The sequence below is a fragment of the Onychostruthus taczanowskii genome, unplaced genomic scaffold (assembly GCF_017590055.1).
Source record: "Onychostruthus taczanowskii isolate IOZ18803 unplaced genomic scaffold, ASM1759005v1 scaffold7, whole genome shotgun sequence".
NCBI lineage: Eukaryota > Metazoa > Chordata > Aves > Passeriformes > Passeridae > Onychostruthus > Onychostruthus taczanowskii.
Window position 1 is genome coordinate 7864959 of NW_024504786.1, and position 22193 is coordinate 7887151.

At 39.0% G+C, this 22193-nt stretch overlaps 1 protein-coding gene across 9 annotated transcripts in view; it reads right to left on the reverse strand.

Annotated features, from left to right (window-relative positions):
* Window positions 1–22193, reverse strand: part of MAST2 (microtubule associated serine/threonine kinase 2) — a 189122-nt gene that overhangs the window by 45656 nt on the left and 121273 nt on the right. For 6 of the 9 annotated variants that reach the window (XM_041421478.1, XM_041421475.1, XM_041421479.1 and 3 more), the window contains 5 exons: window positions 20354–20445; window positions 13606–13681; window positions 11196–11216; window positions 8594–8672; window positions 3180–3334 (listed from right to left, as the gene is read on the reverse strand). In XM_041421478.1, coding sequence (XP_041277412.1) covers window positions 3180–3334; window positions 8594–8672; window positions 11196–11216; window positions 13606–13681; window positions 20354–20445 — 423 coding nt within the window. The remainder of the gene's footprint in view (window positions 1–3179; window positions 3335–8593; window positions 8673–11195; window positions 11217–13605; window positions 13682–20353; window positions 20446–22193) is intronic. The other 3 variants (XM_041421480.1, XM_041421477.1, XM_041421476.1) reach the window with 2 other exon arrangements.

Consider the following 22193-nt stretch of genomic DNA (forward strand, 5'->3'; position numbering starts at 1 on the left):
CCCAGGATTGATCTAAACAAAACAAATGCAGCCTGGGGATCTCCCTGTTGGTTAATAGCTGGAAGGATTTGAAGATTGCATTATTAGGAAAAAAAAAAGAAAAAGAAAAAGAAAAAAAGAGAACAGTTGAGAGATGATATTTAGGAACTACTTCTGCAGGTAATAAAGAAGTATCTTCTTCTACTGAAGACACACTACAAGCACCAAAACAGGTGGGTCACATGGAAATATGTTCTTTGGCTGAGCACGTGAGTACTGGATCTTTTTGAGACAGATGAGAGAACAGGCTTCTGGATTTTGCAAGCAGCTTTATAAGGATGTCACATCATTCCAGGGCTGCTCTCATGTTCCCTCCTTCCCCCTGCACAGGAAAGCAGCTGGGAAAGAACCAGTGCCACTTCTTCAGGGCAGAAATTTCAGGCATTTCAAATAATGCAGGATTAAATAAAAGATGAGTATCTCCAAGGCACATTACTGGCAGAACATCTCAAGCAAAGCAGAGGTGCTACCAACCTGTCAGTGCACCCTCCATGACTGCACACTTTGTTAGTTTTATCATCCAGTTTGATCATTAAGAGTGCTCTGTATGCATAGAACATTTGCAGATAGGTACAAGAAAATGGTACATTTCTAGCCAAAAAAAGTAAGTGTATTTTTCCAAAAGTTACATCTAGGCAATATTCTATACCTAGGAGCATAAAAGGATCATCTGACACTTCTAAAAAAAAAGTATCTTGGATTACAGAAACAAAAAAACAATCTCAGCATTTGGCAGTGACATCTCAAAATGCCACTTCCTCTCTCAAAAACAGATGTAAGGCTGCAGTCATATAGGATAGAAAATGAATACACATTAACAATGGCACCATCTTTTAAATTATAAAGCCATGGCTGCCAATTAAGGGAAATGTCTGATGCATTTTGTTCATCTGCTTTTCATTAAAGCTGATCAAACAAGACCACTGAATGAAAAAAAAAACATTTTTAGGAAATTACTGCTTAATTGAATTCAATGTTGAAAAACAAAAGCTGTTCTCAGCTTTTATTTTTTAAGTAAGTGAAAATATCTTCTCACCAAGTGAGGTAACTCTAAAGGGGCAAATAAACAAGCTTTGTGCAGTGAACAATGTCTGGTCTTCATGTGTTTCAGCATTTGTTTACAAGCACAGGCTGCCCTCTGTCAAAGAGGGTTTTTGCTCCTTCAAGCATTGCTGCAGTTGGTTGGATTGACCTATCCATTTTCCTTGGAGGTGCAAGGGCCAGCATGAATGCTTAGTAGTGGCAAGGGTGCTTTAGAGTCACATAGCATCACAGTACTGGCAATAAGCAAAATGAAAACCAAATGAGGCACAGTGAGTTGAAAAAATTAAATTACTTCATTCTAAGCTTTGGAATACCAATAAGGCTGGACATTTTCACACCAAAAATCAGTGAGAGAGCCAGAAAAGGTATTCAAGAGAAGAAGAAGATTAATCAGTTATATCACACACGGAATTAATCTCATCCCACCACAAATTATAAACCTACTCCATGATCAGTCTGCTTCAAATTGGCTCACAGAGGCAAAATTCTCTGCAACCTGATAACCCATATTAACAAGGAAGAAAATAAAATTGGGCTCTTTACGTGGTCATGTATATCATTCTTGCATTAGCAAAAGTGTCTTCTACAACATGATTATACCAGGGTTAGAGGACAGCCATTCCTTCAGCACGTGTGTCTGCAGGAGCTGCCTCACCTCTAGAGAACCAGCACCACTACAGCTACTCTACTCAGCAGGGGTCAGCATGAGGACTCAGGCAGGACTATGGTTCAAAGGGACTCAGTACAAAATTTATAATTAGTCTGTCACTACATGGCACTGAGGAGGTCTCTGGCTACGTGTGCCACTACCCACAGTACTCACCTGCTCCTGTAGATTACTGTGTAACTACACTTTGCAGGTCCATATGCAATTACCATGCAGCCTGCACTGAAGTTCAGAACATACAAATAATTACAAATAATCCTGAAAGGTCAGCTCTGCCATGACATGATATTCACCATGGGTTTTGTTACTATCCTGGCCTGTTTCACTTCCTCCTTTTACAAATTCCACCCAAGTCCTGAGCTGGGCACACTGATTCAGCAATTCCAGCTGGCAGAGTTTTTGAACATAGTCCATTAATTTAAAGGTGATATCCACCTCCAACATCCTCAGATGAATGAAGACTTCATGTCCTTCAACCCTGCTTGTAAAAACCCTTTTCTTTCACAAGGTGTGTCTAGACTTTCCCTAGACTTTCACTCACTTGGTCCAGCAGTAAAGGCATAGCAAAACTTGAGGCTTTTGCCATGATACAAAATGTTTGTGGATTTATTCCACATAACTGTTAGAGATCTGCAGAAAAATTGCCCAGAGAGTTTGTGGAATCTCTGTCCTTGGAGATATTCCAAAGCTATATGGACATGATCCTGGGCCTGGTTGAATAGGGTTTTGCACCCGATGACCTCCAGAGATTCTTTCCAACTTCAGCCATTCTGTAATTCTGTTAAAGATGAAATTCTACTTGCTTCTGCTATTATGTATGCAGAAATCAACTACACAAGGAAATAACCTGGACAGTTAACTTTGAACAAGTTCTCTGTACTAAAATTATTCAACTATTAATGCAACAGAAACATTTTCAGCACTATTACAAAATCGTGCTGGGGTGCAACTCCATTTAAGGTTTTGACTTTATCTACTCTGGTTTTCATAACCCTTCAGAAACACTGCCAGAAAAGTTATTAGAAGTGGTTATAACCACATCCTTATGATAATGCAGCAAAATTCTGAGAAGAAACTTCACTAAAGGAAATCTACATCCTATGCACTTCGTTTGAGACACTTGCTGATCATGTTTTCATAGAGTTACTGTGAAAATAGAAAAGCAGAGTATACCACTTTGCAATATATAGTATATATAGTATATAGTAAGTATACTTTGCAGAGTATACTTACACTTTGCAATCCAAAAGCTCAGCAATGTGAGAAAAAATCCTTTGTGTCAGATGAGGTTAGTTAAATGTTGATTAAAAGTTTCAAACACATGTAACAAAGCAACTACAAATAACTATTCTTAGACCTGAAAGCACATATAGAAATGCAATAAATGTGTCCAACATCTTAAAAATTCAACAAGCAATCCAAAGCTCACCTGAGACTGCGAGACCGAGGCCTCAAGGCTGGAGAATGGCGCCCTTCCTCATCAGTGATGCTCTCAGTACTGAAATGCTTTGTCAGGAAATGAAGTTCATCTGCCGTGGGCTGAAAGGGCAGCTGGTGCAGCTTCTCCTGAGATGAGCATGATGACTGAGTACAGAAAAAAATACAGAAAAGAAATGCACTAAACGCATGCATAGGGGTCAGCTAATGAATGGAAGAGGAACGGATTCTGCCAGACACTGCGCACTCCAGCGGAAAAGAAAGCTATTTATCAGACCAGGTGCCTCTTTTTATTGTTCTCATCAGGCTAAGCCAACCCTTACATTCAATGACAGAGCTGGTGAGATCAGGAAAACTTTAGGAGAGGCTAGGGAACCGCTGTATCTGATTCTGGAACCAGCACATCTGATCATGCAGATAATTTACTATCAGGAGACAGAACGGAAGGCACAGGAGTACCAGCACTGCTCAGGAAAGGACAAGGAGGTTCCTGGAGTGGTGAGCAACTTTCTTTCCTTTTCCCTCATATTCTCTTAGCTGAGGAGCTTCACTGGCATGCAGAATGCTATGGAGCTGTGTAGACATGGGATTTTCTGCTGGTTATTGGCTCTCACTGGAAACTGCTACTGTAAATGGCCAGGATTTTATTTCTCCTTTTCAGGCTTCTTCTCTAACCAGGGAAGCAACAATAAATAAAGTATCTGACTTTAAGACTAACAAAGTTTTTCATCAGTGAGTTAAACATTTTATTCTTCTGTAAATAAGTTGATGCATTTATATGACACATGTTCTGTGATAATAATAGACATGAAACTGTTTTAATTTGTGAACCTCATAAAACCTGAAATGAAAAGAAATATTTGTGGAAGTATTTGTGGGAAATGCTAATAACATCAAAGTTAGACATTCCAGGGGAAAAAGCTGAAGGTCAACTAACAAATGTGGTTTTGTGTGTGATTTTTCAATGCCTCTTTCCATTTTAGAGAAGTAAGAAAATAAATTACGTAAGGACAAATTTAAAATTCTCTTTAAAAACAAAAGGGAAAATGAAAAAGAAAAGGCGCTGAATAATCAGAGTAGCACTGAACAACACCAGTGGGCCCTATTAAAAACATCACCCTGACCTAAGTTCCACAGCTCCTTATTATCTGATGAAATTAATTACATACACTATTCCAGCAGGAAAAACTTTTCCTTTTGCTACAACCCTCACTTAGACTGGAAGCACCACATCCTAGTACCAGGAGTATTGGTAGGAGGGAGTTATACATGATATAACACTTATGACCAAAGATTTAACTCATCTAGCATGGGAAAGAAAGCATATGCCTCTTGCCATACAGCTAGATCATCAGGATTGACATTTTCTGAGGGAAAAAACCCCATCAACCAACAAATCTGAAATGAACAAGTCACATAGAACACATCTGTTTAAAGGTGTAGTTATTCCAAGTATTGTAAGCAACAGAAAGTCAGATGATACAAGAACCTATAAACCTAAAAATCCCATTTTAGACAAAAATTTAATTGGCTCCAGATCTACTCCCACTGCACTGCACAGAGGCATTTACAGAAAACAATCCCCTAGAAAGCCTTGGGATGTGCATGAACTTCCCAAGTGTGTCTGTAACTGAAAGCCACCACTTCCAATGTTTTCTTCCAGCCAGGTCTGTGTGGAGGAACCTTGTTGGGAAGTCACTTCCAGCCCAGTGTGCACACACTGATGTTTACCCAGGTGGTGTATGAGTTTACACTGCTCTATTCCACACTGAAGCCAAGACAGAGTGTGGGTATTTGCCCCTTTGCCCACAGCTGTTCTGCTCCTCAAACTGTTTATGCCAAGTACAGTGACTATTTTGTCCCTTAAGTACAGAATTATACAAATCCTGTTTTGATTTTCAAAGATTGTGTTGATGTCTTTGTTTAAGTCTCAAACAATACAAGGAGTAGGGAGAAGAACTGCCTATGAAAAAAACCTCAAAGGAAAAGTTAGGTGGCAGCTGAAATCCCATTCATGGTGAATAAACAGATCCTGCAGTGGAGCAGGAAGTACTAAAGACACTGAAAAAGCTGCCTTAACAGATACCCAAGTTCTGGTATTGCAAATACATGTCTGATTCAAAACAAATTAGTTTAGCACATAGTTACTTGAATTAGAAAAAAAAATATCAAAACTTATAATCTAGAAAAATCATTAAAAAATTTATGTTTCCCAACAGCAAAATCACTGGGGAAGTAGTGCTAGTCGACCCATGGACAGCCCAGCAAAATCCTCTCTCCACTTCTTCTCCCTAAAAGCAATCAAATCACAAAGTTTAGAATTCCAGAGAATAATTAATGAAGGCCCTGAAGATAAAGACCATGGACTTTCTCTGCCAAGGGCTTCTCTAGCAGGCACATGACCTTTCAATGAAAAAGCATGAAAGCAAAGTGAAACACTTCTGAAGTATTGATTTTCAGGTAATCACATCACAGTACTCAATATTTGCAGCAGACTAATACAAATATCCCCCTGGTGTCTTAATTACAGATGCAGAATTAGCCAACTCTTCTCCAGTAAAAAAAAAAAAAAAAATCAATCTATATTACTGCTGCTTGTAAACTAACTCTGCATCTAGAAAATTAAGAGCAGATTAACTGTTTAAAAATAATTGTATACTGGTCCATCTAACTGATTATTTTATGTTCACCTAACTTAAAAGGTCTTCTCCAGCTTCTTCAGTGTTGGTCTGATGGTACATCTGGTCTTCATGATTTGTAAAGAAAAGGGTAAATGTGGTTTGGTTTTGATTGAAGTGTCATCCTTCTTTGGAAGTAAAAAATAAAGCAGAATCTACAGGTCCTCAGTGACCTAGGACTAGGTAAATGCCTTGGGTTGTTCATTAGGTTGGTACAGCAGGTGATCTGTGATCACAGAGATGAGGGTCAGCTCTTGCTCTCATACAAAAACTCAACCAGCAGGACACATAATGGACTGGGCCCTTCTTGATATTTCATTTCCCACTGGCACAAACACCAGAGCAAAGGTCTCCTCCTGGCTTCCTTTATCTTGCTTGAGAAAGAAACAATCTTGAGGACTGATCATATGAAATGGAAGCCCAAACTTCTGTTAAATTCCTATCTGCAGCACTAATTCATTGTGTCCTTCTGACAAACCCCTTTACTGCCTCTTACTTCAGTTTCAAAGTCTATGCAGGAATAACACTGCTTATCAACTTTAGAGGTGTTATTCAGATCAATTCAAATTAATTCTAATCTGTGAAATACTGAGATAATAGGATTGGCTTAGAAATGTAATACCAGGTTTAATAGCTCCAACAATTGCATCACTGCTTACTAAACAGCCCATTTCAATGCCTTTCTACTACTGAACCAGCAAAAGGACTAGAGATGAGGAACTTAAGTCACTTAATGAAAAAAATAAAAGCCTTGGAATTACATGTTTCAACCTATTTCCCGAATGAAGCTGAATTCAGGTCTAACTACAGTTATCACTGTATGCTTCTCATTACACTTCCCTGTTACTTGCACTTTGAAAAATTACCATTTGAACTGATGCTTTCTATGTGACATGTCTAGCTCAGATTTGTTTGATTGTTTTGTTTGTTTTTTTCACGGGAAAACATTAATCAAAATGATCTATCTATTTCTGGGAACATGACAAGAGACAAATATGATGAATGAGTAGAGAAAAAAAATACAGAACTTCAGAAAGTTCTCAGCTTTCTCATGCCAGAAAGCTGGGACTTTCTGAAAGTAGCCTTGGTGTCCCGATTTCAAAGCAAGAACTGATGCTTCCAACAGATTTTTGGTGTTTTTACTTTTTCTCTCTCCATGGGCATCCACCTTAAGTCTGGTCAAACTACAAACTCTTTAAAAACTACAGTTTGGCCTCCAAAAGTGTCATCTTCACAAGCAAAATGGAAGCTGTCACAGTGACTACCAATGACCAAGCTATTTGGATGTCATTCATATGGAAATAACTGTACTTGCTCCATGCTCCCATAGCTTGAAGAGGACTTAGACATGGATTATGCCCATAAAGATTTAACCTAAGACTATAAAGGCCAAAGCAGAGCACCTTTTTAAAAGCTGCTCTCAAGTGCTTGAATGTATAATAATGTGTGGCAGTGCAACCAGGGACATTTCTTAATGTACATTTTTCTATGCTCCTGCCCACATATCTGTATGCACATTGAAATCAGGTCACCTGCCGTCCAAAGAGACAAAAAGCACCCCAAACTCAACAAGAAAACCACTGTCCTGAAGTTCAGAAGATAACAAATGGTAAAAATTGTGTGAACTAGAGTTTGCAAGAATGTGTCTGAACAAATTAAGTCTAGAGATAAGATTAACATTGCAGAATCAAATTTTAATCATAGCAACTTATACTAAAAGGAAACTTTTGACCCCAATTTCTTATTTTTCTTTATAGAAAGAATTTAACACTCACCCCCCAAAAAAAACTTATAAATTTGTGTTTGAGAAGCACTAGAAAGTCTATGAATGAACTTAGAACAGTTCACAAGGAAAACAATGATACAGTGTAAGATTTGCATAAGATGTAGTAATGAGCCCTAATTAATGAAGGTGTTACAATTATTAGGAGCATACTCTAATAATTAATACCAAACCAAATGATCAATGTTATGGAAAGAGGCAGTGATTTGTTACCACACAGTTGAAGACACCATAAGACACATACAAAGGCATGTTACATTAAGTCTGTACTTTATAGTTCTAATGTTTCTATGTTTGTCTCTGCAAGGTTCTAATGTGGATAACCACAATGCCTAGCTGACTTAAACTAAAGAATAAGATTCATTTTAGGAAGCATGTCAGAGTTACAAGGGTTAATGTGGGGCTGCCAGCTTGGTGGAATTGCTGACAGAACTCAAGCAAACTGCAGCCAGCCATTCTAATGATGGCTGTAAGAACTGGAAAGCTTCATTAGGAGGTTCAAATTACTGGAGCTGAATAACAGATGTGGTTTATCAATTTTTCTCTCTGCTAGCCCAGTAGCAGAGGTTTTCAGACTAAGTACTTGAAAGCAGACAAGAATTTCATTCCCCAGTTACAAAAAGCTGAGAGCTGGAAGGTATTTGTGCACTATCTCTGAGTCCTGCCACTTTGGAGACTTTGTGCCTCTCAAAGGATCACTTGAGCCAAGTGCTGCACTGGGATTTCACCAATGCTGAAGGCAAAGTGCAAGATGATAGGAGCTGGGAAATGGAGGAAAAAAGCAGCAGAACCAATAATTAAAATAATTTAAAAAATAATTAGTATATTAAATAATGTTAGCAAAACAATGAAGAAAGATCCAGTATTTTAGTAGAAACTCAGAAGCTGATTTGTTAGGGTGTGTTTGTACAAACTGAATTGCTTGGAAAAGTCTGTGTCACTTACTGAAACTGTTGAACTGGGAGTGTTTGTTCCATATCCAGATGAAGGAAGGGAGGCCAAGGACCAGCGGCGTCCGTCCGTTCTGGGAAAAAGATGTGAGGGAAATCACAGTCAGGAACACAATGTGGATAATTAGGGAGAGAAATAAGCAAGTTTCTTCTCTGTATCTCCTAACCTCACCCTTTTATTAATGTCTTGAGTTATTCAGATAAATCAGGGATCCTATTTACAATCACACTTGTGGAAAAGCAATTTGAGTAAGTTTTAAAAGCAAAACTAGGTGATCTCAGAAAAGCTGAAGCAAAGGAGCACCAGAATCCTGCATTAAGTAGATGCTTTGTGCTTGTACAAAACTTGGAGTTCCTAAAACAGACAAATACAAACAGCTCCTTGCAAACTTCTTTGAAAAAGACACTCATGCTTATCACACTTATGCAGCTCATTGTCTTCCAAATGAAGATTCAGATTGAGGACAAAAAAAACATTACATTAGATCAAGAATCAACTGAAAGCAGATTAATTTGTTTACCTATTCAGAGGGCATTCTGCCCAGCACATTGCCTGGTACAGCTGGAAAATTAAACCCAGCAGATAGGAACAGAGACAAGAGGCCCACTCCAAATACCTAAGTAAATCACAGAAATCCCACCTAGGGTCCTTTCTCCTCCAGTCAGTATAACATTAGTTGTTATTTCCCTATTGTAGCCAAATAAACATGTTCCTCAGGGAAAACATCCAAAACATTGTGGAGATACTGAAGAAAGGTCTTGTTTTGCCAGTGTCAAAGCTGAGAAACTGAGGAACTACACAAAAGCTTTGAGAAGAATCAGTGCTGCCCTCCCTAAAATCCTCTTCTTCCCCCAAACCCAATCTCAGTGAGGATGGAAGATGAACTACATTCAGCTCAGTCTCACAGCACTTTTTCTGTCTCTGATCTATTTTCCCACATCTTGTGTCCTTAAAATGAACAACCATGTCCTGTTTTACAATGGGATGGATGTTAAAAGTCTCTTCCTCAGGTCAGTTTCCGTTTGCTTGGGTTTTTTCTTGCAGCAGATTATCAGTAACTGGTCATAACATGAAGCTGAATTGGAACAGCTCTAACTGACTTTGGAGAGATATGGGGGGTTTTGGTACACACAGATACAGTGCATTTATGCAAGCGCATTATAAAATAGGATATTTGGTACAGGTCTGAAATAGTGATTTTAAAAACCTCAAGGGTTATCTTCACATTAATATTTCTCATCCCACTATCCATACCCATGAAGCCTCATCTCCAGATAAAGGTTCAGTGCCCACCAAGACAAAAACCCCTGTTTACAGTTTTTCCAGCTCTGGTTCCTTTTATTTTCAGGCACTGATACACACCTCTCTTTGCCATCTATCTTAGAATGAGAGGGAAATAAACTCACTGTTCCACATCACTGAAAGAATATTATGTCAATACAGTTTTAAAAAGACTCATGCTTCATGCATTAAAAAAATAATAAGTCTGTAATGCAGATTTTTATTGCATGCCTACGTTACAGCTAAACCCCATTTAGCCACAGGTGATGTCTTCTCTGGCAAGACAATTAAATGTAAAAGAACAATCTCAAAGTAATTTCAAGTGAAATGGAATTCCTTTCTTAACCCTGAAAAACAACAACTATCCACATTACAAAGTTGTAGCATGCTGTGATAAGGGATTGAACACCAAACTTCAATAATCTTCATTGAGTTTCTTGTAACATACAGGGGCTCTGGGGAAATATTTAGGTCAATGATTCAACCTCACTTTGGATCCTCAGTCCCAGAGCAAAACACTCTGTTGCTTGCTGCATAAGTTACTAATTTCTTGCAAAAGAAAAGCTTGATTTTTTTAAACTGAATTACCTAAATGGTGTATTGAAATAATGTTAGAATTTTCATTTTGACCAAGTTAAAAGAAAATATCTTTCTCAATTAGAAAATTCCAGCACACCCCTTCATGCTTAGGCTGTTTTCTGCTGATGCAATCCAGGCAAGCAATGTGCTAAGGAGTCAGGACAAACATATCAGCTCTACTCTAGCAGAAAGAAGTGGGACAAGAGTGAAAATCTTCCAAATCAAGGAAGGGGAAAAGACCTTTAAAGCAATTCCTTCTACATTTATGCAAAGCATTTCAAAATACTTCAGTGTTTTGTTAATAAACATATTTGTAGAGAGACAACATGCAATACTACTTCAGGATAAGACACTTGGAATGACACCTTTAGGTTTTTTTAATTATTATAGATGCTTTGCTAGCCCAACAAAGACATGCAAACAACAAATTTTGCCTCTAAAATGACATTTTAATTAGTTAATTATGGAGGTGTTTTTATGGCAGCTAAATGCTATTTCAGGAATAAGCACATCAGTTTCAAACAAGGAGTTAGAAAAACAACACATCTTCTCCAGAGCGATACCTGTTTATTATTTGAAGCCAAAATGTCAAGATTTTCTGTTTCTATTACAAAGACTAGAAGCTGAATGCCTAAATGGGGTTGTTACAGCATGAACTTGTTAGGGACACGTGCTCAGCTGCACAGAAGCACAGTTCACACACACACACAAACATCAGCAATGGGATACACGTTACCTGTCTGCTCTGTGTCCATGGCTGTGTGGAAAAAATTGTACAATAATTATGAGAGAGGGAGCAGTAAATGGTGCACATGATTTCTGAAAAAACCCTTCATCTTCTGTTACTGATATTCCTCCAACATCAGGAGGAATATGTATCAACATACACTTCCTTATTCCAGCAGGAGGATTCCTGCCCATGTTGTGGCTATGACACAATCATTGAAAGGGTATCTAACAAGGGATTTATGGTTAATCACAAGTCAGACTAAGGACAACCTTGCAGGAAATTGTAATGGCTTTACAGTAACACAAGCTTTCCAAACAAGTTTCCTATTCCATCTCAAGAAAAAAACTCATTACAGGACTATAAAGAAAGAATGGAATTCACAAATTATGTCCAAACAGGATAATAAATGAAGAAATTACACCACCAATAAAAGGCAGAAAATCAGCAACAAGTAATTCCTGTGATGGCAAAGGCAGGAAATCAGGCAAGGGCCTGATCTCTTAAGCCCCATGCAATGCTAATGAATAGGATACTGTGAAATATCCATTTCTCTGGCACCACACTTGTAATTCCTTAATTCCATCATATAGAAGTTATTCTGATACCAGTATGGGGTAATCCAGTATGTATCTGTTGTTACTGCTGGCATAGCTATTCAGTCTGCAATGCAAGCAGAAAATAGAAACAGGTTTCTAAAACAAGCAGTGCTTAAGTGTTCTTTTCCCTGGCAGGAAAAGTATGGAGAGGAACAGGAATACTATAAAATGAACCACTGTACTCAACAGGACAGGCTTAACCTTTATTCACCTATTTCTTTAAAAATTAGATCTTAGAAGCGGAAAAGTATGGAAGGGCACTCTTCAGAGTTTTAGAAAGCCATACTGAAGGATCAAGTTGAAACATGATATTGAAAAATTACATTAAGTTTTGACAATAACTGCTGTTTCTGCTGCAACTTTTATACTGTTTTCCAGATTCCAGAACTCCTGTGAGATACTTCAGATACTGTGAAAACTGGTAAAAGTTCAGTTGATTTCAAAGATCTTATTGAATACATCCAGACTTTAAAAACAAATGTGGGTGAGTCCATTTGAATTGTTTAAGCATCAGGTAAAGCACTAATATTCCCTCTGAGGCAGCAGGAAAATACATATCCAGACTCTTACATTTCATATGCTATTAAAAAGCATTTTCTTACATAAGACCAGAAGACCAAAGTCTGCTTCAAACAGAATTCAAGGACACCAGGTCTTCTAGCAAATCACCTCAATGGAGAAATGCTCCAGGATTTTCCTGCCATTCAGATAAAGAGTGTACCTTATTCCATCAAATCCTAACCCTTTATTCTTCTCTGAAGTTTTGAGACTTATCATTTTTTCTAACTAGTCCTAAGCTAAATCTGTCTCTCAGAAAACTTACTTTCTCTCAGGACGATCACACACTTACTATTCTGAGATCATTTTAACACAGACGAGGTTTTTTCAGCTAAGGCAGAGTTTAACAAATCCTAAATACCTTCCTCATACTTTAATAACCCACCTCCTATGCACAAACACTGCTTGGGAGCTGTCTATTTTCCCTGTTCTTCCTCACAAAATTTAACTTTCTTACCATTATCCATTTCTGCCTACCTGCTGGGATTCAACTGTCAAATCCCCATTTTTCTGCTTCTCCCAGCTGTCTGTATTCTTTCATTCCTGTTCCTTACACTAAATCCACCACTGTGGGATCAGATTTCTCCCCAGCAGTTTGACACACACATGACCAGCACCTGTCCAGCAGTGGCTGCAGGACAGATGACAGCTCCACACTGGGGTCTCTCAGTGCTGCTCTTGCAGAGGTTCTCTCAGACTTGTAATTTCAATTATCAGCTATTTTCCTCTTTGAGCAGTAATCTTCTCTTGACATCAATGCCCAAGACAGCAGAAAAAACTCAGGAGTCACTACCAGTGAGAAGGCAGGGAATGAAGACACAGAGCTGTGCACACCTAATTTAAGGAATTTTTATACCTTTGTGCAGACACAACAAAGAAGACCACCAAAGAATACACCTCAATGAGAGCAGCATCTAGGACTACAACTAAGTCACAATTACCCTAATCATGACTGGCTTTAATGTCACTTTGACTAAATTATGTGTCATATCACGTGCCCTACACGTCATTCTGGGAGAACATTGTCTCTTCCCCAGGCTGCATTAACTGCTTCATTTACTTTATCTTTTTCTAGGTCTGAAAAGCACCTAACACAGTCTGGTGCTGCCAAGATGTAAGCCATAAGGAGTAAAACAAAACATAATTTGAGACATCAAAGAAAGTAAAACACAATCAAAAATGTTCTAACCCACAGGCCATTTGTAAAAAAAAATGCATAGACTATTTGCTTGCCAGTCCAAAGAGAAGAGATCTTGCCTTACCTTCGGGCAGGAACAAAGGAAAAATGAGCAGGTGCATTTGGAGAGAAGTTCCTGGGACTGTCCAAGGGGCTGCTACCTGTTTAAGAAAGCAAAAATTACCAGTTCAAAACCATTTTGTTCACTTTTGCAACAAATGACAGCAACAAGTTTTCAGTGTTCTGAAAGCCTTTGAACTGCACGCTGCAGTCACAAATAACTGGAAATATGGAGCTTTGAGTCTTTGAGTTTTGAGCATTAGTTTGCCAAAGAAATGTTCTGACAGATGTACCAGTATTTTTTCTCCTTTTAAAATAATTTAAAGTGTATGTTTCATTTCCCACTTTCAGGTAAGTAATGTATTACCCATTGACAATAGAGTCTTTTAATATTTTGCAGTAATTTCTATCTACAAGCTTTTCCCAACACTTATCAATGAAAAACCTGAAGCAACACATACCAGTTTCAGGAGAAAAAAACAGTAAGAAAACATTTCTTCCCAATGTATGCTAAGGTTGAATGCAAAAGTCACTGAGAAAATAAAAAGGGATATACCATGAAAACTACACATAATAAAAGGACTATCTATATGTAGGATGATTGGGCTAAAACCTATCAGCAGTCACACTAACTACCACTTTTCTGAAATGCTACTTTACCATGAAAATGAAAGTACCAGTGAAACTGGTAAGAAGAAAAAACAGTTAATTTTTTGTGTGTTTTTTTCCTCTGGGCTTTGTCATATGGTGTATAATCATGGTGAGTGGTTTATTGCAATGTATCTTATTCCAGAGCAAAAAGCAACCATCATGCAAGAAGCCCTTCTGAAAGCCAGGATCATTTACAAACTAACTACAGAAATATTTCAAAGATATGGATGAATTTAGAAGCTTCACATCAGTGAGTGTGCATTCTATTGGGCATGAAGTGCTTTGCTGTATCCCATCATTAATACAGGCACAGAAGAGAAACTATCCATAAATGTGTCAACAGCAATTTCTTTGTGCAAAGACAACAATATAGCACTAAAATAAGACCAGGAAAACAAAATAGATTCTGGAAAAGCAATACACTGCAAGGTACATCAGAAATGGTTTTAAATTTAGATCCCATATTAAATGGTTTTATTTTAAAAGCCACGATGAAAAGGCAAACCTCAGGTATGAGCCATCTCCAAAGGACTTGTCTCTGTTTCAGAAGCTCAAGTTGCCCAGCTTGCCCCTCAGGGCAGCAGTGATCCTGAGGTTACAGTCCTATCCAGCAACCTACTGAAGCTTATAATTAAGCTTATAATTACGTCACATTCATTTAAATCCAAGTTATCCACACACCTTTGCAGTTCCACTGAGCAGGAGTAGAATGTAAGCACAGTGCTCAGCTGAAGGCAATGTTCCCTCCCACTTCAGCCTTACAAAAGGTCACAAAAGTCTGCAGCAGCACCTCTGCACAACTTCTGTGAGCAAGGTGTGCACACCTGGCACGTGTGCCAGGGCAGGGAGGGAGGAGGAGGAGAGGGGGAACAGGCTGACACCTCCTGGGGTATGAGGATGGCCACAGTGCAGCTCAGGCCAGCAAATTCCATTTGGTCTGCAAGTCTGCAAGGGGAAAAATAGCAGCTGGTTGAGATTAAACCAGCCCCAGGCTGATGGAACATGTGTCATGGGGTGATGAGAGAACTGGAGAGGTAAGTGAATTCCAGACCACTCCACAATCTGCTTCATCAAGCAAATTAAAAATAAAAGAGTTTGAGCAACAGGTTTGTTTTCCTTTGCCTTGGTTTTCTTTCATATTGTTAGTTAAGACTAACAATGAGTTCACAGTTGAATACAACACGATTCAAGTCTTCATCCAAAACTGGATATTATTTAACCCATTCCCAGTATATTCCAAGTGCAGAGGGGAATGAGTGATCAGAAACCTATAGCTAAATAACTTCTGGTGTTTCATTTATTAAGCTTGTACTCATTTTAATTCTTATGGTCACAGGGGAAAATCAGAACCATTTTGCTACTTTTGAGCCACAAGAAGATGGAGAGGTCTGACAGTGGCAGTCTAGGAGGCAGTGCAAGCTTCCAAGGAGACTGAGGAAGTCCAAGTGAAGGAGTCATGCATGACAATTCACGTCCTGGCAGCAGCACATTCCTTAAGGGTGACCCCCTTAATGTTGGGGTCACCAATCACTTGGTAGCAGAAAGCTGAAGGAGCATTTTAGGATGCTGCAGGAGTGAGGCCTTTCCATGGTGATGCAGATGATCTAACAAAGCAAGGAAGGCTGCCAGCTTTGCTGGAAACCTTGGTCTTTGCCTTCTCATTTTTCAAGCTTTACTGGCAATGAACACTACTGTGTCAAGATGATAGTTTTGATCAAAAACCTCATTGCCCAATGTTGTTACAAACAAGCAATGAACTGTCATTGCCTTTTTATATCTTCATCAATCTTTGAACTTTCTGGGCTATGATCAAAATGGAATTTCAGAATAACTGAGCAAATTGGGTAATGACAGTTTTTAAATTTTGAAATTAAGTATGTGGGTGTTGAAACTCTTCTGAGCCTGCAGTGTGTGGTACAGAGATACTACTAATTTTTAAGCAACTACTTTTTCAGATGTATATGGCATATTTCCTTTCAGACACTGGAATTTTAATTAGGTCCCCTGTGATTTGCTTCTAGTTTTAAAATGAAAAGCAATTAGTTTTTCTACTCAATTCAAGTCTGGGTGAAGCTTTTAAAACAACAACAGGGAGACAGGGAATTTCTACTTTCCCTAAAATTTCCCAGCACTGCTGCATCTGCTGTAGATGAAGGTATTTTAATAAGAGAAGCCTGAGTGCAATGGTCTCGTTCACCAAGGCTGATCGAAACCCTATTTATTCTGCAGCAAAGGTAGATTCCCCTGTTGCTCCAGGGTTATAGTTGGCTACACTGAACCAGAAATGCCTCTGTCTCAAGGGAGGCTGTTACACAGAATGATTGCCCATTAGGTAAATCAACCCAGCAACACCAATGCCAATAATTCAGGCAGGAACCTTTACATCTTCCGGACACAGGAAGAAGGATGCAGCCAAAGCATTTGTAAAGCCACTACCTTCAAAATATGAAACCAGACCTTACAGGCAAGGACAGTCTCAGCTATCCCCTACAAACATGAATGACACTCATCAGATAGGTCATGAACCCCAAAATTCAGATCAGAACCATGTTGTAAAACCTGCTTCTGAGAGCCATAAAAATTAATAAATAAACACAAAAAGCTAAGTTTTTGTGATCTTTTATGCAGGATATTCAAATTATTTGCTGAATATTAAAGCAAGCAGCTAAAGATAATGTGCATGGCTACAGAATTAGATGCCTTCCAGCACACAAAAATTTCAAAATTATGACCATTTTTAAAGCACCCTGTGTACCACCAGTTTCATAAGCAACGAATGCCGTGGTGCTCTCAGACCAGTCAAGGATCACAGCATGATGTGCTGATAAACCTCAGCTTTAATAACCAGGGCAGGACCTAGGGTGGGATGTTATATACTCTGCACACTCTAAAAATAAATAGATAGGCACCTAAGCAATAGCCATTCTTCTGCCAGAAGGTGGAATTGAATTTGCAGTGTAATAGCAGAATAGTTTGATTCACAGTGCTGCCTGTGAGCAGCTCCCTTCGTGTGCCATTACAGGTGGGAGCAGGGCAAAGGTCCCAGCAGTGACAAGTGCCCCACTGGAAGCCAGAGAGCAACCCTGCTACCTTACAGCTGTGAAAAGTAAATTTTAAAATAGCCTGAGTTTCAATTTCCCAGATGTAATTACCTATCTCTTTACTACTAAATTACAATGTAACTTCTTTGATTTTAAGCCTTTTGATTTAAAATGTAATCTGATGGCAATTTAGTTATGAACCTTATGGTGTAACCTCTTCGTAATTTTCAGATTTTAAAAAACATATTCAAAGAAATAGAAAAAAAAATAAGGAATACACATGTGTACCTCTTTACTTCCCCTTCTCATTCCAAAACAAATTAATTAAAATAAATGCAAAATTTTCAAACTTGCATTCCTAAAACTGACCACTACAAGTTTGGGAGACTAAACCAGCAGAGTGACTTCCCCACGAGCTGTAGCTCTTTATGCCAAAGTACCAGCTCATTCTAGAAAATTCTGGTTCATACAGCCTGGAAACTGAACTAGCACACTTAAGTGCTCTTGATTTCATGGCAGGATTCCAAATATTTGGATGTACTTTTTTCTCAAATGTTGAGAGCTCTGTAAGTAATACTTTTCTTCTAAGTTTCCTAGGACATGAAGTAGCCTGGCATCTTGTTGGGATGCTGTTTGGGACAGTAAGTCCTCAGTGCTCATGAGGAGCTAGGTTTGCCTGACAGAAAAAACTCTCCTAGATCTCACCCACTGACTTTTACATCATGTACAGAAGAGTAACTCCTGACATTACTGCCATTTATTTATTTTAGTGTATTGTATTTTAGCATATTTATTTTAGTATTTTAGGAATTTATTTTAGCGTGGTGTCTGAACAGAAACATTTTAGAAAACCTCCCTGGTTTCTCTGCATGCTTGCTGTTCCTTTGATTTGTAGCAGAGGCTCAGAACAGGCATTAAGAAGACAAGAGAAAAGTTCAAGACAAAAGAGGCCGGAGAGAGGCACCAGTATTTCTTAGTAACCCATCACTGCGTGTGCTTGAACAAACAGACTGACAGATTCTGTTCAAATACTAAACAAATATCACAGCCTGTTCTCAAATTCACTCCTCATATATGATATTTCTTAAGAAAATATTTGTGACTCTACTCTAAATTTCATCTACTTTTGTCTCTTGAATAAATTAATTTTTTTCCCAGGGAAGACTCCTAAACATAGTACGGGTAGAGAACCCAAATAAAATAAATTTATCTTCCAGGTAACAAAGGATGCCCTTTTAATTAATAATTTTAAATCCCATATGCAACATCAGGAAAAAAAAGGAAATATTTGAAAATTACTGCTAAAGTAAGGTGGCACACTACTGAGTAGTTACTCTTCCTTTCAGAAGACACTCACATACTTCTAATAAATTATAAGCTTGTAAAGCCTGAAACAGTATCAAAACCACCAGAAGAAACTTACTTTTTTAAATAGAGGAGAAAAGCAAATCAAAAGAAAATACAATACACGTTTCTATTATGAACATTTCTGCATTTGTTTTCTGACCAATGACCATGTCAATATCATGTTGCAATCTCCCAAGCATTTCTTTTTCTCAGCTAAAGGCTTGTAGAGCTAATTTAGAATTCAGTGAAACCAACACATATATGAATTTAAAGCAAAAAGCACAACGTAACTAAGTGGAGAATCTCTACCAAGAAAAATGCCTTGTTTAAACTAAATTTTACAAAATTATTGCTACCATAACCACACACAACAGCAACAAGGGAGTCTGAAGTGGAAGGAGATGGTCCCATACACATTTTTTGCCCTGTATTTTCTTCCAGATTCTGAAGCAGCAAATGGTTTTAATATAACATCTGTAAGATTTTGTTAACATTTTAATTTGAAAATCATGGGTCATTTTAGAATAACAATGTACTTAAAGCATCTTCTTAGCTTTCCGTGACTGGGCTTTTTATAGCATCCCAAGAAAATGTGGCAGATTTTTACGAAAACTTAAGAGTGAATGAGGCTTTTATGGGCATCCCTGAACAATAACTTCGGCCTTCTTTTTCCTTTCAACAGGCTGGATATCACCTCTCGGGATGCAAAGCTCTGCAAACAGAAGCAGATGGCTCCTTGCAGCTGAGCTACCATCAGTTTGCTGTTCTTTCTCAGCACAGCCTCAGTTTCAGTCTCCAGAAAGCATTTACAGAACATACTGCCATGTAGGAGGAAGACAGTCTGATTATAATGAAAACAGCATTCCACGTCTCACACGCAGCAGTGACGTGTTTCCAGAGAGGCTGCACTGAGGGTGATGTGCCACAAAGGTTCCAGCTGTTTCCTGCTGCTGACTGGTGCCCACCAGGGACGGACCTGGAGCCCAGTCATCCTCTCTGGCATTTTGGAATAGCAGCACCACAGTCGTCACACACCATCTACCTCCCTCAGCAACAAAAACAAGGGAACATGCTGTTCAGGCAAGCTGTTGAATCTGCATGTGTGACCCTTTCTGAAGAATTATTCCTTCTTTTTCTGTTGGAAGAACATCTCCACACACTTCACTTCAATGACTAACAAGCCCCTGCCCATGTGTTCTGAAATGAGCATTTCCCAGCTGCTGCCATGATAAAATTGGGAGCAGTGTAAAAAAGAAATAGAACTCCCAAACACCTGATGTTGCTGTGAGGAGCAGACAGAGACCATAAGATGGCACACTGCACAGCTGCCGGAGGCACGCAGAAACAGGCAGGATGCTCCTCCTCATGAGAACTGCAGCTAAATCACTGGCACAAATTAACCATGCTCAGAGACTCAAAACAAGAGATTTACTGAAATGCATTTATCTAATTTTATTTGGCTTCGTTTTCCATCTCAGACTCTTTTGCAGGATGTAAGAGGATTGAATCCCCCAGGAAGAGTGGAGGATGGATATGGAAGCAAACTAGAAAGTCCAAAACATAAAACATTTATCTTGAAACTATAAGGACCCTCTTACAAGTTAGAGAAGGTGAAAAACCACAGTCAGAGTAATTTCCATAGGGCATACTTTGATGCTGAGTATCAGTACGTTCAATCTCACTGCAATGAGTGACTGCTGATGCTTCCCAGGTGGGGCAGTCCTAGGGAGTTACCTGTGTGTCCATGAAGAGGGGAATGTGGCCGTGGAAGAGTTGGAGATGTGCTGGATGTTACAATCAAACTCTTCCTGTTGCTTGTCCGACAGCTGAAAGAAAGACAAACCAACCATTAGGCACGGTCAGATGGACAACAGCATCTCGAGGCAGGTCTGCAAAATCCCTTTCTGCTTAGGAGGAATCTCTCAGTATTTAGGATGGGATTCTCTCATACTCTTGACCTCAGTTATGATGGTCAGATGGACAACAGCATCTCCAGCCAGGTCTGCTTAGGAGGAATCTCTCAGTATTTAGGGTGGAATTCTCTCATACTCTTGACCTCAGTTATGATCCTGCAAAGAAGGAAATGTACAGAGAAGAAAGGTACTTTGTCAGCAGCAAGTGTTTCAACACTCTGGAAGCATTTGTTACACAGGCCACTGGAGATAGCTGGTAATTTATTCCTGATTCACAAAATATGTGCTACTCATGCTTTACAACTTGCACAAAAAGCAAAAAACAATGTAATATAGCCCAGAGTGCTCTGGATACTCTTACCAATATCCAACATAGCAAATAAATCTGTTACAATTATTGGCTTGGTTATAAGAAACTAGAGCATATTCCTTAGGGCAGAGTGAAAATTACAGAGCAAAGTGTTAGCACAACCCAGCAGATGAGTGGGATTACTAATCAAACTTAAAGCCTGGGATCCAAAAATCTTTGTGAACACCTGTGGCAATACCAATGAAAAACTCTGCAAAGCACATTTCAGACATGCCTCCACCACATCAACTCCACTCACTGCCATGATTTTGTTCCAGCATGGAAAGTGACACTTCTTACGGGACAGTTCAGATTTATTTTTTCCCTGTTGGGAAAGCAGAGCCAAATGAAGAGAAGGATGTCTTCCCCCATTTGCTTCCCAGCTCGTGACTGCTGGTAGCGAACATTTAGCTCTAAAGATGATAAAAGGAATCACAATGGGTGAGGGAAACATTTTTAAATCACAGGATCTGTGAAGAAGAGCAGTTAGACAGTTAAATCCCTTTGTGATTGCCACTTCTCCTGCTGTTTAAACTGGAGAAATGAAGTTGCCAGCAAAATCTTAGAACTGACCAAGCACTACAGCTACATACATCTATTCTCTGTACCTCCAGCTTGCTTCCTCCATGGCAGAAACATTCCTGCTTCCTTCAGGAGCTCCCAAAACAGGTAACTAGAATCCCACTGGTGTTGATAGGGGTGGGAGAACAGCCAGGAGCAGGGGAAGCTGAGCAAAGGCTGAGGAAGGAGCTCTCTGGCCCCACTCCAGGGTGCCCTGTGAAGCTCCACACTGGGTTCCCCGGGCACAGGAAAAGCCTCTTTGCTTGCAGACCCCAAAAGCTGACATCTGCCAGGTCCTTCGTGCACTGACTGATCTGCTGGAGCTGCCCAACAATAAACACACTCGGGCTGCCAAGAGCTGCAATTTAATGCAAAAGTATTTTGCTGCCACAGGATACAGTGCATCTGACTATTATTATTTGTAAGCTTATTTTATTGCTGTTCTATAGGAAACTAGAGAACTTGATGGAGAAAAAAATACAACTGAACTGCCAACTATAATAAACAGTAATAAAGTTGAAGCACCATTAACTGCTATTCAGGCTCTTTAGTGTACTTAAAGCATTCCTCAGAATTATCCAACTGATTCCATACAATCTCCATTTACATTCATGTATTATTCAACAACAGTCCATCCAAAAACTGATTGCCATTGTGCACATCTCATGGAAAAACTAACAACCCGATTTTAAAAAGCTTAAAATCCCAGTTCATAGATATTTTTAACATGTTTTCAGTTACACTAGTCCAG